At 41.5% G+C, this 16521-nt stretch overlaps 1 protein-coding gene across 2 annotated transcripts in view; it reads left to right on the plus strand.

Moving 5' to 3' along the window:
* Nucleotides 1-16521, plus strand: part of KIF21B (kinesin family member 21B) — a 637471-nt gene that overhangs the window by 246300 nt on the left and 374650 nt on the right. For both annotated transcript variants that reach the window (XM_077295392.1, XM_077295391.1), the window contains exons 18-19: nt 13475-13683; nt 15182-15326. In XM_077295392.1, the coding sequence (XP_077151507.1) occupies nt 13475-13683; nt 15182-15326 (354 nt within the window). The remainder of the gene's footprint in view (nt 1-13474; nt 13684-15181; nt 15327-16521) is intronic.

Raw genomic sequence — 16521 nt, forward strand, 5'->3', positions numbered from 1 at the left:
CAGTTATGACCGGGACACATTTGACATGGTTGGCGTTGAACTAGAAGTTTTAAAGGACTTCAACTTACTTGGGTCGATGATCCCTCAAGATGCAGCAAAAACACCAAAAGTCAATAGGAGAATAGCCATGGGCAAATGAACATTTAAGTCACTTGACAAAGTCTTCAAATCAAGGAATATTTAACATACACATGCAAAACCTGAACAAAAAAGAAACAAGACAGAAAAAGAATCTATTAAGAACAATTTAGATGCACAGCCAAAATAAATAATAGGGTTCTACCACTGCAAAAGAATAAGGAAAGAATGTAGAAATAGGTGCACATCTATAAATATCAAATTCAATTTTATTATAAACAGTGTAACTACACAATTTAAAAACAATCTCTCCCCATCAGCATAAATAAATGGATATACAGTGGCAAGTAAAAGTTTGGGCACCCCTGGTCAAAATTACTGTTATTGTGAACTGTTGAAGATGAAATGATCTCTAAAAGCCTAACGTTAAAGATGACACATTTCCTTTGTATTTTAGGCTATATATATATATAAATATATATATATATATACAGTATATATATATATATATATATATATATATATATATATATATATACAGTATATATATACAGTACAGACCAAAAGTTTGGACACAAATTCTCATTTAAAGATTTTTCTGTATTTTCATGACTATGAAAATTGTACATTCACACTGAAGGCATCAAAACTGTAAATTAACACATGTGGAATTATATAGGTAACAAAAAAGTGTGAAACAACTGAAATTATGTCTTATATTCTAGGTTCTTCAAAGTAGCCACCTTTTGCTTTGATGACTGCTTTGCACACTCTTGGCATTCTCTTGATGAGCTTCAAGAGGTAGTCACCGGGAATGGTCTTCCAACAATCTTGAAGGAGTTCCCAGACATGCTTAGCACTTGTTGGCCCTTTTGCCTTCACTCTGCAGCCCAGCTCACCCCAAACCATCTCGATTGGGTTCAGGTCTGGTGACTGTGGAGGCCAGGTCATCTGGCATTGCACCCCATCACTCTCCTTCTTAGTTAAGTAGCCCTTACACAGCCTGTAGGTGTGTTTGGGGTCATTGTCCTGTTGAAAAATAAATGATGGTCCAACTAAATGCAAACCGGATGGAATAGCAAGCTGCAGCTGCAAGATGCTGTGGTAGCCATGCTGGTTCAGTATGCCTTCAATTTTGAATAAATCCCCAACAGTGTCACCCCCACACCATCACACCTCCTCCTCCATGCTTCACGGTGGGAACCAGGCATGTAGAGTCCATCTGTTCACCTTTTCTGCGTCGCACAAAGACACGGTGGTTGGAACCAAAGATCTCAAATTTGGACTCATCAGACCAAAGCACAGATTTCCACTGGTCTAATGTCCATTACTTGTGTTCTTTAGCCCAAACAAGTCTCTTCTGCTTGTTGCCTGTCCTTAGCAGTGGTTTCCTAGCACCTATTTTACCATGAAGGCCTGCTGCACAAAGTCTCCTCTTAACAGTTGTTGTAGAGATGTGTCTGCTGCTAGAACTCTGTGTGGCATTGACCTGGTCTCTAATCTGAGCTGTTATCCTGCGATTTCTGAGGCTGGTGACTCGGATAAACTTATCCTCAGAAGCAGAGGTGACTCTTGGTCTTCCTTTCCTGGGGCGGTCCTCATGTGAGCCAGTTTCTTTGTAGCGCTTGATGTTTTTTGCCACTGCACTTGGGGAAACTTTAAAACTTTTCCCAATTTTTCAGACTGACTGACCTTCATTTCTTAAAGTAATGATGGCCACCCGTTTTTCTTTACTTAGCTGCTTTTTTCTTGCCATAATACAAATTCTAACAGTCTATTCATAGGACTATCAGCTGTGTATCCACCAGACTTCTGCACAACACAACTGATGGTCCCAACCCCATTTATAAGGCAAGAAATCCCACTTATTAAACTTGACAGGGCACACCTGTGAAGTGAAAACCATTTCCGGTGACTACCTCTTGAAGCTCATCAAGAGAATGCCAAGAGTGTGCAAAGCAGTCATCAAAGCAAAAGGTGGCTACTTTGAAGGACCTACAATAAGACATATTTTCAGTTGTTTCACACTTTTTTGTTAAGTATATAATTCCACATGTGTTAATTCATAGTTTTGATGCCTTCAGTGTGAATGTACAATTTTCATAGTCATGAAAATACAGAAAAATCTTTAAATGAGAATGCGTATCCAAACTTTTGGTCTGTACTGTATATATATATATATATATATATATATATATATATATATATATATACTGCTCAAAAAATAAAGGGAACACTAAAATACCACATCCTAGATATCTCTGAATGAAATATTCCAGTTGCAAATTTTTATGCATTGCATAGATGAATGTGTTCAGAACAATAATACATATCAATTATTAATGTAAATCAAAATGAATATCCCATTGAGGTCTGGATTTGGAATGATACTCAAAATCAAAATGGAAAATCAAATTACAGGTTGATCCAACATCAGTGGAAATGCCTCATGACAAGGAAAAGATGCTCAGTATTGTGTGTGGACTCCACGTGCCTGTATGACCTCCCTACTGTACAATGCATGGGCATGCTCCTGATGATGCGGTGGATGGTCTCCTGGGGGATCTCCTCCCAGACCTGGACTAAAGCATCCGCCAACTCCTGGACAGTCTGTGGTGCAATGTGACGTTGGTGGATGGAGCGAGACATGATGTCCCAGATGTGCTCAATCGGATTCAGGTCTGGGGAACGGGCGGGCCAGTCCATAGCTTCAATGCCTTCATCTTGCAGGAACTGCTGACAGACTCCAGCCACATGAGGTATGGCATTGTCCAGCATTAGGAGGAACCCAGGGCCAACCGTCCCAGCATGTGGTCTCACAAGGGGTCTGAGGATCTCATCTCGGTACCTAATGGCAGTCAGGCTACCTCTGGAGAGCACATGAAGGGCTATGCGACCCTCCAAAGAAATGCCACCCCATTACTGACCCACTGCCAAACCGGTCATGCTGAAGGATGTTGCAGGCAGCAGATCACTCTCCATGGCATCTCCAGACTCTGTCACGTCTGTTACATGTGCTCAGTGTGAACCTGCTTTCATCCGTGAAGAGCACAGGGCGCTAGTGGCGAATTTGCCTATCCTGGGGTTCTGTGGCAAATGCCAAGTGTCCTGCTTGCTGTTGGGCTGTGAGCACAACCCCCATCTGTAGACGTTGGGCACTCAGACCATCCTCATGGAGTTGGTTTCTAACTGTTTGTGTGCAGACACATGCACATTTGTTGCCTGCTGGAGGTCATTTTGCAGGGTTCTGGCAGTACTCCTCCTCTTCCTTCTTGCACAAAGGCTGAGCTAGCGGTCCTGCTGCTGGGTTGTTGCCCTCCTACAGCCCCCTCCACGTCTCCTAGTGTACTGGCCTGTGTCCTGGTAGTGCCTCCAGCCTCTGGACACTACGGTGACAGACACAGCAAACCTTCTTGCCACAGCTCACATTGATGTGCCATCCTGGATGAGCTGCACTACCTGAGCCAGTTGTGTGTGTTTTAGAGTCCTTCTCATGCTACCATGAGTGTGAAAGAACAATCAACATTCAAAAGTGACCAAAGCATCATCCAGAAAGCATTGCCTAGCATTATGAAAATGATGGAGACCCCGCAAAGCAGGAGAAGGCTATAAGAGGATAGCAAAACATTTTCTTGTTACCCTTTCCTCAGTTCGGCAGAAATAATTGGGTTTTCACGTGGTGCATATAGTGCTGCCCAGAGTCATTAGTGTCCAATTATGAGGCAAAAAATATTTAAAAATAAATATTTGAAATTTTTTGCTACGCATTACGGAGTGGGACCTGCTTTTTCATCAGGCAAAATACAAAGTTCGAAATGTAATAATGAAATGTCAGTTAAGAGGAACAATTAAATTCAAGATAAGGTCTTGAAAACCAAAATGGAGAACTTCTCATAGGATTTCTAGAGAGGCAAATCAAAATCCCCGCTTGATTGCAAAAGATCTTCAGAAAGATTTAGCAGACACTGGACTTGTAGTACATTGTTCTACTGTTCAGAGACACCTGCACAAATATGATGTTCATGGAAGAGTGTGTCAGAAGTATGCAAAAGAACATCTAAGCAAGTCTGATGCATTTTGGAAACAAGTGGACTGATGAGGTTAAAATAGAACTCTTTGGCCAGAATGATCAAAGGTATGTGTGGAGAAAAAAATGGCACAGAATTTTAGGAAAAGAACATCTCACCAATGGTTAAGCATGGGGATGGATCTATCAGGCTTTGGAGTTGTAGCTAATGGCACGGGGAACATTTCACGGGTAAAGGAAATAATGGATTCAGTGAAAAGTCAACAAATTCTTAATGCAAACATAACACCATCTGCAAAAAGGCTGAAATTGTAAAGAGGATGGCTCCTACAAATGAAAATTGATCCAAAATACACAACAAAATCTACACTAAAAAGGCACAAGCTGAAGGTTTTACAATGGCTCTTACAGTCCCTTGACCTGAGCTCCATTGAATATCTGTGGTTAGACTTCATAATAGCAGTGCATGCAAGATGATCCAGAAATCTCACGGAACTGGAAGAATTTTCCACGGAAGAATGGATGACTATCCCTCAAACAAGAGTTGAAAGACTCTGATCTAGCTACAGAAAGAGTTTACAAGCTGTGATACTTTCAAAAGGGGGTGCTGCTAGGTACTAACCATGCAAGGTTAGTACCTAGTAGCCAAAATTTGCCTAAAATACTAAGGAAATGTGTAATCTTTAACTTCAGGTCTTTTAGAGATAATTTCCTCTTCAACTTGCTTAACTGTTCCCAATAACAGTAATTTTGACCAAGGGTGCCCAAACATTTACATGCCACTGTATACCTACTGTATGAGCAATAATAGGCCTACTGTAATACATAAGGAATTATACAACAACTAAATGTAAATCCAGATAATACAATCAAATTGAACTGAATGTTCTAAGGATAATTTCCAAAGAATCTCAAAAAACCCTGAGATGCTAGTAGCAGCATTGAGGATAAGTGAAATGAAAACTAAATACATATATATGATGCACTGTAAATGATTCCAGATATCCAAACACAGACTAGAAAAATAAATAAAGCCAAAGAGAAACTAAAGGCCCCGTCTCACATAGCGAGATCGCTAGCGAGATCGCTGCTGAGTCACAAGTTTTGTGACGCAACAGCGACCTCCATAGCGATCTCGCTATGTGTGACACGTACCAGCGATCAGGCCCCTGCTGCGAGATCGCTGGTCGTGTCAGAATGGCCTGGACCTTTTTTTGGTCGTTGAGGCCCCGCTGACATCGCTGAATCGGTGTGTGTGACACCGATCCAGCGATGTCTTCACTGGTAACCAGGGTAAACATCGGGTTACTAAGCGCAGGGCCGCGCTTAGTAACCCGATGTTTACCCTGGTTACCAAAAAAAACAAACAGTACATACTCGCCTTTCGGTGTCCCTTGCCGTCTGCTTCCTGCTCTCACTGACTCCCGGCCGTACAGTGAGAAGTGAGAGCGCAGCAGTGACGTCACCGCTGCGCTCTGCTCTCGCTGTACGGCCGGATCTCAGTGAGAGCAGGAAGCAGACGGCAAGGGACCTGGACACCGAAAGGCGAGTATGTACTGTTTGTTTTTTTTGGTAACCAGGGTAAACATCGGGTTACTAAGCGCGGCCCTGCGCTTAGTAACCCGATGTTTACCCTGGTTACCCGGGTGCTGCAGGGGGACTTCGGCATCGTTGAAGACAGTTTCAACGATGCCGAAGTCGTTCCCCTGATTGTTGGTCGCTGGGGAGAGCGGTCTGTGTGACAGCTCCCCAGCGACCACACAGCGACTTACCAACGATCACGGCCAGGTCATATCGCTGGTCGTGATCGTTGGTAAATCGCTTAGTGAGACGGGGCCTTAAGTTGTCTCTGCCCTTTCAGCTAATTATTTTTCCCCTTTGTTGGTATTATTTATTATAGCCACATATGTCCATTTATTTCTGCAAATTAATTTATGTACCCATTTTGTATGGGCAAAGCAGAGATAGTTAGATAAGTATGTTGAGGCGATAGGCCAGTCTGAAGAAATGGGTTTTCAGGGCACACTTAAAACTGTGGGTATTGGGGAATAATTGAATTGTCCTGGGTAGTGCATTCAAAAGAATTGGTGCATCACCCGAGAAGTATTGTAGACAGGAGTGGGAGGTTCAGATTATTGAGGATGTTAATCTTAGGTCATTATCAGAGCAAAGGGCATGGATAGAGTGGTAGACTGAAACAAATGAGGAGATGTAGTGGGGTGCTGAAGAGTTGAGTGCTTTGTGGGTGACAGTGATAACTTTATATTGAACAATGTATGGATGAGTAACCAGTGCAATGACTGGCACAGGGTAGAGGCATCGGTGTAACGGTTGGCAAGGAATATGATTCTGGCTGCTGCATTCAAGACAGATTGGAGAGTGGAGAGTTTAGTAAGAGGGAGACCGATTAGTACAGAATTGCAATAGTACAGACGAGGATGAATAAGAGCAATAGTAAGAGTCAAAAGTAAGAAAAGGTCAAATTCTAGAAATGATTTTAAGGTGCAGATGACATGAGCGAGTGAGTGATCAGATGTAGGGAGTGAATGAAAGATCTGAATCAAGCATGACCCCAGGTCAGTGAGCATGTTGCTGGGGAGTAATGGTAGAACAACACATGGAAATGGCAATATCGGGCATAGGTAGGTTAGTGGAGGGAGGAAACACAAGGAGTTCACTTTTTGAAAGGTTCAGTTTCAGATAGAGGGAGGACATGATGTTCGTGTCATTGGAAAGACAATCACAGGTGGTTTGTAATAATGCTGACGTGATGTCAGTCATAGAGGTGTATAATTGAGGAAGAGGAGCCAGCAAAATATACAGTGAAGGAGCGATCAGAGAGATAGGAGTAGAATTAGGAAAGAACAGTGTCCTTGAGGCCAATAGAGCATAGCATAATGAAGAGGATCCACAGTGACAAATGCTGCAGAGAGATCCAGGAGAATCAGCATGGAGTGGTTGCCATTAGATTTAGCTATTAATAGATCATTAGAGACTTTAGTGAGGGCAGTTTTAGTATAGTGTAAAGAGCGGAAACCGGATTGTAGAGGGTCAAGAAGAAAAGTTATCTGAGAGATAGCAGACTAGACAGGAGTGGACCAAGAGTTCCAGGAGTTTAGAGATGGAGGGAAGATTAGAGACAGGTCTATAGTTAGCAGCACAGTTTTGGTCGAGGGATAGTTTTTTAAGTCATGGATGTATGCTAGTGTGTTTAACCCCTTAATCCCATATGACGTACTATCCCGTCAAGGTGACCTGGGACTTAATTCCCGGTGACGGGATAGTACGTCATACGCGATCGGCCGCGCTCACAGGGGGAGCGCGGCCGATCGCAGCCGGGTGTCAGCTGCCTATCGCAGCTGACATCCGGCACTATGTGCCAGGAGCGGTCACGGACCGCCCCCAGCACATTAACCCCCGGCACACCGCGATCAAACATGATCGCGGTGTACCGGCGGTATAGGGAAGCATCGCGCAGGGAGGGGGCTCCCTGCGGGCTTCCCTGAGACCCCCGGAGCAACGCGATGTGATCGCGTTGCTGCGAGGGTCTCCTACCTCCTTCCTGGCTGCAGGTCCCGGATCCAAGATGGCCGCGGCATCCGGGTCCTGCAGGGAAGGAGGTGGCTTACCGAGTGTCTGCTCAGAGCAGACGCTGGTAAGCCTGCACCGATGTAAGTGAAATCGGTGATCTGATAGAGTGCTGTGCACACTATCAGATCATCGATCTGTGATGTCCCCCCCTGGGACAAAGTAAAAAAGTAAAAAAAAAATTTTTCCACATGTGTAAAAAAAAAAAAAAAAAAATTCCTAAATAAATAATAAAAAATATATATATATTATTCCCATAAATACATTTCTTTATCTAAATAAAAAAAACAAAACAATAAAAGTACACATATTTAGTATCGCCGCGTCCGTAACGACCCAACCTATAAATCTGCCCCACTAGTTAACCCCTTCAGTAAACACCGTAAGAAAAAAAAAAAAAAACGAGGCAAAAAACAACGCTTTATTACCATACCGCCGAACAAAAAGTGGAATAACACGCGATCAAAAAGACTGATATAAATATCCATGGTACCGCTGAAAACGTCATCTTGTCCCGCAAAAAACAAGCCGCCATACAGCATCATCAGCAAAAAAATAAAAAAGTTATAGTCCTCAGAATAAAGTGATACCAAAATAATTATTTTTTCTATAAAATAGTTTTTATCGTATAAAAGCGCCAAAACATAAAAAAATGATATAAATGAGATATCGCTGTAATCGTACTGACCCGACGAATAAAACTGCTTTATCAATTTTACCAAACGCGGAATGGTATAAACGCCTCTCCCAAAAGAAATTCATGAATAGCAGGTTTTTGGTCATTCTGCCTCACAAAAATCGGAATAAAAAGTGATCAAAAACTGTCACGTGTCCGAAAATGTTACCAATAAAAACGTCAACTCGTCCCGCAAAAAACAAGACCTCACATGACTCTGTGGAGCAAAATGTGGAAAAATTATAGGTCTCAAAATGTGGAGACGCAAAAACTTTTTTGCTATAAAAAGCGTCGCTGGTTTCACACTTGCGTTTTTGTCTGCAGCGTTTTTTGCACAAAAAAAACGCATGCGTTTTTTCCCTATATTTAACATTGAAAACGCATGCGTTTTTTTGTACGCGTTTGGTCGCGTTTTCAAACGCATGCGTTTTTTTTCTGCATGCGTTCATTTTCAGAAATACAACCTGCAGTATTTTCTTGCGTTTTTAAGCACATGCGTTTGTTTGCGTTAAAAACGCATGCGTTTTTATCGAAAAAAAACAGAAAACACACTGAAAAGCCACCCACCACCATCAAGGTGATAAAGGGATCCAAACCCTAACCCTAACTCTACCCCTAACCTCACCCCTAACCGTTTAATGAACATTTTCTGACAGTCATAGTGCCACGTATTTAAGTGCCATGTATTTCAGTGCCACGTATTTCAGTGCCACGTATTTCAGTGCCACGTATTTCAGTGCCACGTATCACGTATTTCAGTGCCACGTGTTTCAGTGCCACGTATTTAAGTGCCACGTATCACGTATTTCAGTGCCACGTATCACATATTTCAGTGCCACATATTTTAGTACCACGTATTTCAGTTGCACGTATTTCAGTGCCACGTATTTCAGTGCCACGTATTTCAGTGCCACGTATTTCAGTGCTACGTATCACGTATTTCAGTGCCACGTGTTTCAGTGCCACGTATTTCAGTGCCACGTATTTCAGTGCCACGTATTTCAGTGCCACGTATTTCAGTACCACGTATTTCAGTCACGTTTAGGGTTAGGGGTAGGGTTAGGGCTAGGGCTAGGGTTGGAGGTAAAGTTAGGGTTGGGACTAAAGTTAGAGTTGGGGCTAAAGTTAGGGTTAGGGTTTGGATTACATTTACGGTTTGGATTAGGGTTGGGATTAGAATTATGGGTGTGTCAGGGCTAGGGGTGTGGTTAGGGTTACCGTTGGGATTAGGGTTAGGGGTGTGTTTGGGTTAGGGTTTCAGGTAGAATTGGGGAGTTTCCACTGTCCAGGCACATCAGGGGCTCTCCAAGCGCGACATGGCGTCCAATCTCAATTCCAGCCAATTCTGCGTTGAAAAAGTAAACAGTGCTCCTTCCCTTCCGAGCTCTCCCGTGCGCCCAAAAAGGGGTTTACCCCAACATATGTGTTATCAGCGTACTCGGGACAAATTGAACAACAACTTCTGGGGTCCAAGTTCTCTTGTTATCCTTAGGAAAATAAAAATTTGGGGGGCTAAAAACCATTTTTGTGAAAAAAAAAATAATTTTTATTTTCACGGCTTTGCGCTATAAACTTTAGTGAAACACTTGGGGGTTCAAAGTTCTCAAAACACATATAGATAAGTTCCTTGGGAGGTCTAGTTTCCAATATGGGGTCACTTGTGGGGGGTTTGTACTGTTTGGGTACATCAGGGGCTCTGCAAATGCAACGTGACGGCTGCTGACCAATCCATTTAAGTCTGCATTCCAAATGGCGCTCCTTCCCTTCCGAGCTCTGTCATGCGCCCAAACAGTGGTTCCCCCCCACATATGGGGTATCAGCGTACTCAGGACAAATTGGAAAACAAATTTTGGGGTCCAATTTATTCTGTTACCCTTGTAAAAATACAAAGCTGGGGGGCTAAAAAAATCATTTTTGAGAAAAAAAAAATTATTTTCACGGCTCTGCGTTATAATCTGTAGTGAAACACTTGGGGGTTCAAAGCTCTCAAAACACATCTAGATAAGTTCCTTAGGGGGTCTACTTTCCAAAATGGTGTCACTTGTGGGGGGTTTCAATGTTTAGGCACATCAGGGGCTCTTCAAACGCAACATGGCGTCCCATCTCAATTCCAGTCAATTTTGCATTGAAAAGTCAAATGGCGCTCCTTCCCTTCCAAGCTCTGCCATGCGCCCAAACAATGGTTTACACCCACATATCGGGTATCAGCGTACTCAGGACAAATTGCACAACATTTTTTGGGGTCCAATTTCTTCTCTTACCCTTGGGAAAATAAAAAATTGGGGGCGAAAAGATCATTTTTGTGAAAAAATATGATTTTTTATTTTTACGGCTCTGCATTATAAACTTCTGTGAAGCACTTGGTGGGTCAAAGTGCTCACCACACATCTAGATAAGTTCCTTAGGGGGTCTACTTTCCAAAATGGTGTCACTTGTAGGGAGTTTCAATGTTTAGGCACATCAGTGGCTCTCCAAACGCAACATGGCGTCCCATCTCAATTCCAGTCAATTTTGCATTGAAAAGTCAAATGGCGCTCCTTCCCTTCCAAGCTCTGCCATGCGCCCAAACAATGGTTTACACCCACATATGGGGTATCAGCGTACTCAGAACAAATTGCACAACATTTTTTGGGGTCCAATTTCTTCTCTTACCCTTGGGAAAAAAAAAATTGGGGGCGAAAAGATCATTTTTGTGAAAAAATATGATTTTTTATTTTTACGGCTCTGCATTATAAACTTCTGTGAAGCACTTGGTGGGTCAAAGTGCTCACCACACATCTAGATAAGTTCCTTAGGGGGTCTACTTTCCAAAATGGTGTCACTTGTAGGGAGTTTCAATGTTTAGGCACATCAGTGGCTCTCCAAACGCAACATGGCGTCCCATCTCAATTCCAGTCAATTTTGCATTGAAAAGTCAAATGGCGCTCCTTCCCTTCCAAGCTCTGCCATGCGCCCAAACAATGGTTTACACCCACATATGGGGTATCAGCGTACTCAGGACAAATTGCACAACATTTTTTGGGGTCCAATTTCTTCTCTTACCCTTGGGAAAATAAAAAATTGGGGGCGAAAAGATCATTTTTGTGAAAAAATATGATTTTTTATTTTTACGGCTCTGCATTATAAACTTCTGTGAAGCACTTGGTGGGTCAAAGTGCTCACCACACATCAAGATAAGTTCCTTAGGGGGTCTAATTTCCAAAATGGTGTCACTTGTAGGGAGTTTCAATTTTTAGGCACATCAGTGGCTCTCCAAACGCAACATGGCGTCCCATCTCAATTCCAGTCAATTTTGCATTGAAAAGTCAAATGGCGCTCCTTCCCTTCCAAGCTCTGCCATGCGCCCAAACAATGGTTTACACCCACATATGGGGTATCAGCGTACTCAGAACAAATTGCACAACATTTTTTGGGGTCCAATTTCTTCTCTTACCCTTGGGAAAATAAAAAATTGGGGGCGAAAAGATCATTTTTGTGAAAAAATATGATTTTTTATTTTTACGGCTCTGCATTATAAACTTCTGTGAAGCACTTGGTGGGTCAAAGTGCTCACCACACATCAAGATAAGTTCCTTAGGGGGTCTACTTTCCAAAATGGTGTCACTTGTAGGGGGTTTCAGTGTTTAGGCACATCAGGGGCTCTCCAAACGCAACATGGCGTCCCATCTCAATTCCAGTCAATTTTGCATTGAAAAGTCAAATGGCGCTCCTTTCCTTCCGAGCTCTGCCATACGCCCAAACAGTAGTTTACCCCCACATATGGGGTATCAGCGTACTCAGGACAAATTGTACAACAACTTTGGGGGTCCATTTTCTCCTGTTACCCTTGGTAAAATAAAACAAATTGGAGCTGAAATAAATTTTGTGTGAAAAAAAGTTAAATGTTCATTTTTATTTAAACATTCCAAAAATTCCTGTGAAACACCTGAAGGGTTAATAAACTTCTTGAATGTGGTTTTGAGCACCTTGAGGGGTGCAGTTTTTAGAATGGTGTCACACTTGAGTATTTTCTATCATATAGACCCCTCAAAATGACTTCAAATGAGATGTGGTCCCTAAAAAAAAATGGTGTTGTAAAAATGGGAAATTGCTGGTCAACTTTTAACCCTTATAACTCCGTCACAAAAAAAATTTTGGTTCCAAAATTGTACTGATGTAAAGTAGACATGTGGGAAATGTTACTTATTAAGTATTTTGCCTGACATATGTCTGTGATTTAAGGGCATAAAAATTCAAAGTTGGAAAATTGCAAAATTTTCAAAATTTTCGCCAAATTTCCATTTTTTTCACAAATAAACGCAAGTTATATCGAATAAATTTTACCACTAACATGAAGTACAATATGTCACTAGAAAAAAATGTCAGAATCGCCAAGATCCGTCAAAGCGTTCCAGAGTTATAGCCTCATAAAGGGACAGTGGTCAGAATTGTAAAAATTGGCCCGGTCATTAACGTGCAAACCACCCTCGGGGCTTAAGGGGTTAAATGAGGAGAGTAAGGTACCGGAAGAGAAAGGTTGAATATTTTTGTTAGGTCAGTGGTGATAGCTGGGGAAATGGACTGGAGGAAATGTGAGGGAATTGGGTCACTGGTGCAAGTAGTAGTAGATTGAGAAGATGCCAGGAGTCTGATCACTTCTTCTTCCATGACAGGTTCATAGACAGAGAGTGAGCTAGATGTAGTGGGGGAGGGAGGGCAGTGTATGGTATGAAGCAATTGGGAGGAAATATCCGGTCAGATATGGTAAATTTTTTTCTTTGAAATAATTGTCCAGATTGTCAGCACTGAGATCAATGATGATGACCTGTGCTCTTTGATTGAGGAAGGACTGAAAAGTGTCAAAGAGATTTTTAGGATTCTTGGATAGTGAGGTAATAAGGGTGTTGAAATAGGTTTGTTTGGAGAGGTGAAGGGCAGAAATGTATATTTTAAGCATTAACTTATAATGGATATACTCCATTATATGGATATAAGTAAGTGCAACTCCATAAGATTAATTACGTTTTCTACATGGTACATAATAGATGGTATTAGTATCGTTGGTGTATGTATCTTCAATGTATTTATATTTTCCTTACTTTCTAATTATTAATAATGTTCCCTAGGTGTCCACGCTAAGGCGTCTTTCTAGGCCAGTTCCAGATCGTTCTGTCAGTCACATGTCATCACTTCCAGACTCAGGAATAGAATTGTCAAGTACTGCATCATCAGAGCAAGATTGTAGTTCACGAACTGTATCCAGCATTGTACGGCAATGGAACCGCAAAACAACAGGAGAAACGGGACCTTTAGCTAATTGGAGTCCCGCTGTAAGGTGACAACACTAATATTATAATTGTTTTATATTAATCTGTTAATATATTAGTTAAATTGGGACAAAGTATGCTGAATTTCACAGAGCAGTATTGTGTTTTCCCATGTTTTACTACAAATTGCTGTGGTTTTCTAATGCAGTTATTGGTTGTGTGATTTTACTGTCACAGAACTTTTGTTGTTTTCTACTTGTGTCCGTGACAGCGTCAAGGGGTCCGGCTGTGTTCCTGTACCCCATCCCCAGATAGAATTGGCTAATGTAGCTACAAGGCAAGCAGTCTTTCCACCTGGTCAACACACTTGTAAAAAATATTGGTGTAAATTTGCTATTACTATTATGCCAGAATAGTGTATCAAAATTCTGGCAAAAATTAAATTAAGAAATTAATTTTGCCGAAAAGAACAAATATTTGCACCTTGCTTAACACTTTGTAAAAGTGTAGAGAAAAAAGGACCTCCAACTCTAAGACGCATCTAATGTATTAAGTTGGGTCCCACTTTTTAGTAACAAGACATTTGTATATATTATTTCTATTCGTAGGTGGCAAGAATTAGGAAACTGAGACTAACGTGTGACAAAGAGGCGCCAAACCTAAAAAGCAGCATACACCAATGTGATGCCGCTAATGTGGCATCTTCTGGCTGCTTCATTTTGTATATGCCGGTAGACAGCAATAGTAATTGTGCCCCATTGTTCTCAGTATGTAGAAAATAAAAAAATGGCCCAAAAAAGGATCCATTTAACATGGACTGTATGGTTTTTCTTAATGAATTGTTTGCAAAATACAGCATGCACCAAAAAAGTACTGGTATATGATAAATGTATACTCTTCTTTCGTTCTCTTTTTTTTTTTAATTGATACTGTTGTATCGACAACAAATGGATTCCTCTTGTCACAAATTAGGAAATTAGGATATTGGAGGAAGCTGACCACTTCTTTGGCGTGGTAGAGTATACTACGTTCACTTTTTATCAGTAGGTCTATGGGTGTAAAATGTAAAATGATGCATTTCATATTTAAAAATCATTGGAGGTAGAGCCAAGCAAATCAAATCACAGAACCTTAGGAAATCAAAGTAACATTTGTGCAATATTGCTGTGCAGTAATTGGCAGCACACTACAGCTTGATGACATTTCAGCCAAATGACTACTGTTTTTAAATGGAGCCTGTCACCTTGGAAAACTGTGCACCTGCAGATAAAGGGTTTATCTGCAGGTTATTGGCATTACATTGCTGTCCAGCCGATTTACTGAAAGTGCGGCTACTGGGAGAAAAGAAATGTATTTCCTTCCTGGAGCTGTCGTCTTTCAGTCATTGGGACGTATTGTGAACAGTAAAAACTGATGGCTTCTGGGAGGAAACAAGTTAATATTGTTCTTATCCAAGCAGCATTGTAACGTTATTTACCTGCAGATTAACCCTATGTCATTTTCCGATGAAACAGATTACCTTTAACTATTAATAAAACGTCATAATATTCTTTACTCAATTTACAGCAGGAGAAAAGCTGGTAGACCACGTCTTCCTTTGAGTAAGGCTGCACATATGAAATGGCAAACTTTGGAAAAGAGAGTCCATGAAGTTGTTTTACAGAGGCTGACTCTACTCAATTTAGAGAACGATATGGAAAGGTTGTTGCGAGTAAGTGGAATGAACCTAACAATTTTTCAACTTATATTTTGCTTTGCTATACTTGTACCTGTATTGCATAGTTTATAGAAACTTTTTAATTAAAGTTTGTTTCTTCAACTGCTGGAGTGGTATCACTAATGTACAAGTGCTTCTCTCTAAATTAGAATATCATCAAAAAGTTAATTTATTTCAGTTCTTCAATACAAAAAGTGAAACTCATATATTATATAGAGTCATTACAAACAGAGTGATCTATTTCAAGTGTTTATTTCTGTTTATGTTCATGATTATGGCTTACAGGCACCGAAAGCCCCAAAAGTCGTTATCTCAGTAAATCAGAATAATTAACCCCTTTCTGTCATTGGTCGTACTATTCCGACCATGTGGGGTGGGCCCTAATTACCAAGGACGGAATAGTACAGGCCTAGGGTTAGAGCTAGGGTTAGGGCTAGGGTTAGGGCTAGGGTTAGGGTTTGGGCTAGGGTTAGGACTACAGTTAGGGTTAGGGTTGGGGCTAAAATTAGGGTTGGGGCTAAAGTTAGGGTTGGGGCTAAAGTTAGGGTTAGGGTTTGGATTACATTTACGGTTGGGAATAGGGTTGGGATTAGGGTTAGGGGTGTGTCAGGCTTAGGGGTGTGGTTAGGGTTACAGTTGAGATTAGGGTTAGGGGTGTGTTTGGATTAGGGTTTCAGTTAGAATTGGGGGTTTCCACTGTTTAGGAACATCAGGGGCTCTCCAAATGCGACATTGGGTCCGATCTCAATTCCAGCCAATTCTGCATTGAAAAAGTGTTCCTTCCCTTCCGAGCTCTTCCGTGCGCACAAACAGGGGTTTACCCCAACATATGGGGTATCAGCATACTCACGACACATTGGACAACAACTTTTGGGGTCCAATTTCTCCTGTTACCCTTGGGAAAATACAAAACTGGGTGCTAAAAAATAATTTTTGTGTAAAAAAAAATAATATTTTTTATTTTCACAGCTCTGCGTTATAAACTGTAGTGAAACAGTTGGGGGTTCAAAGTTCTCACAACACATCTAGATAACTTCCTTGGGGGGTCTAGTTTCCAATATGGGGTCACTTGAGGGGGGGTTCTACTGTTTAGTTACATCAGGGGCTCTGCAAATGCAACGTGATGCCTGCAGACCAATCCATCTAAGTCTGCATTCCAAATGGCGCTCCTTCCCTTCCGAGCTCTGCC

Source organism: Ranitomeya variabilis, chromosome 3 (genome assembly GCF_051348905.1).
Source record: "Ranitomeya variabilis isolate aRanVar5 chromosome 3, aRanVar5.hap1, whole genome shotgun sequence".
NCBI lineage: Eukaryota > Metazoa > Chordata > Amphibia > Anura > Dendrobatidae > Ranitomeya > Ranitomeya variabilis.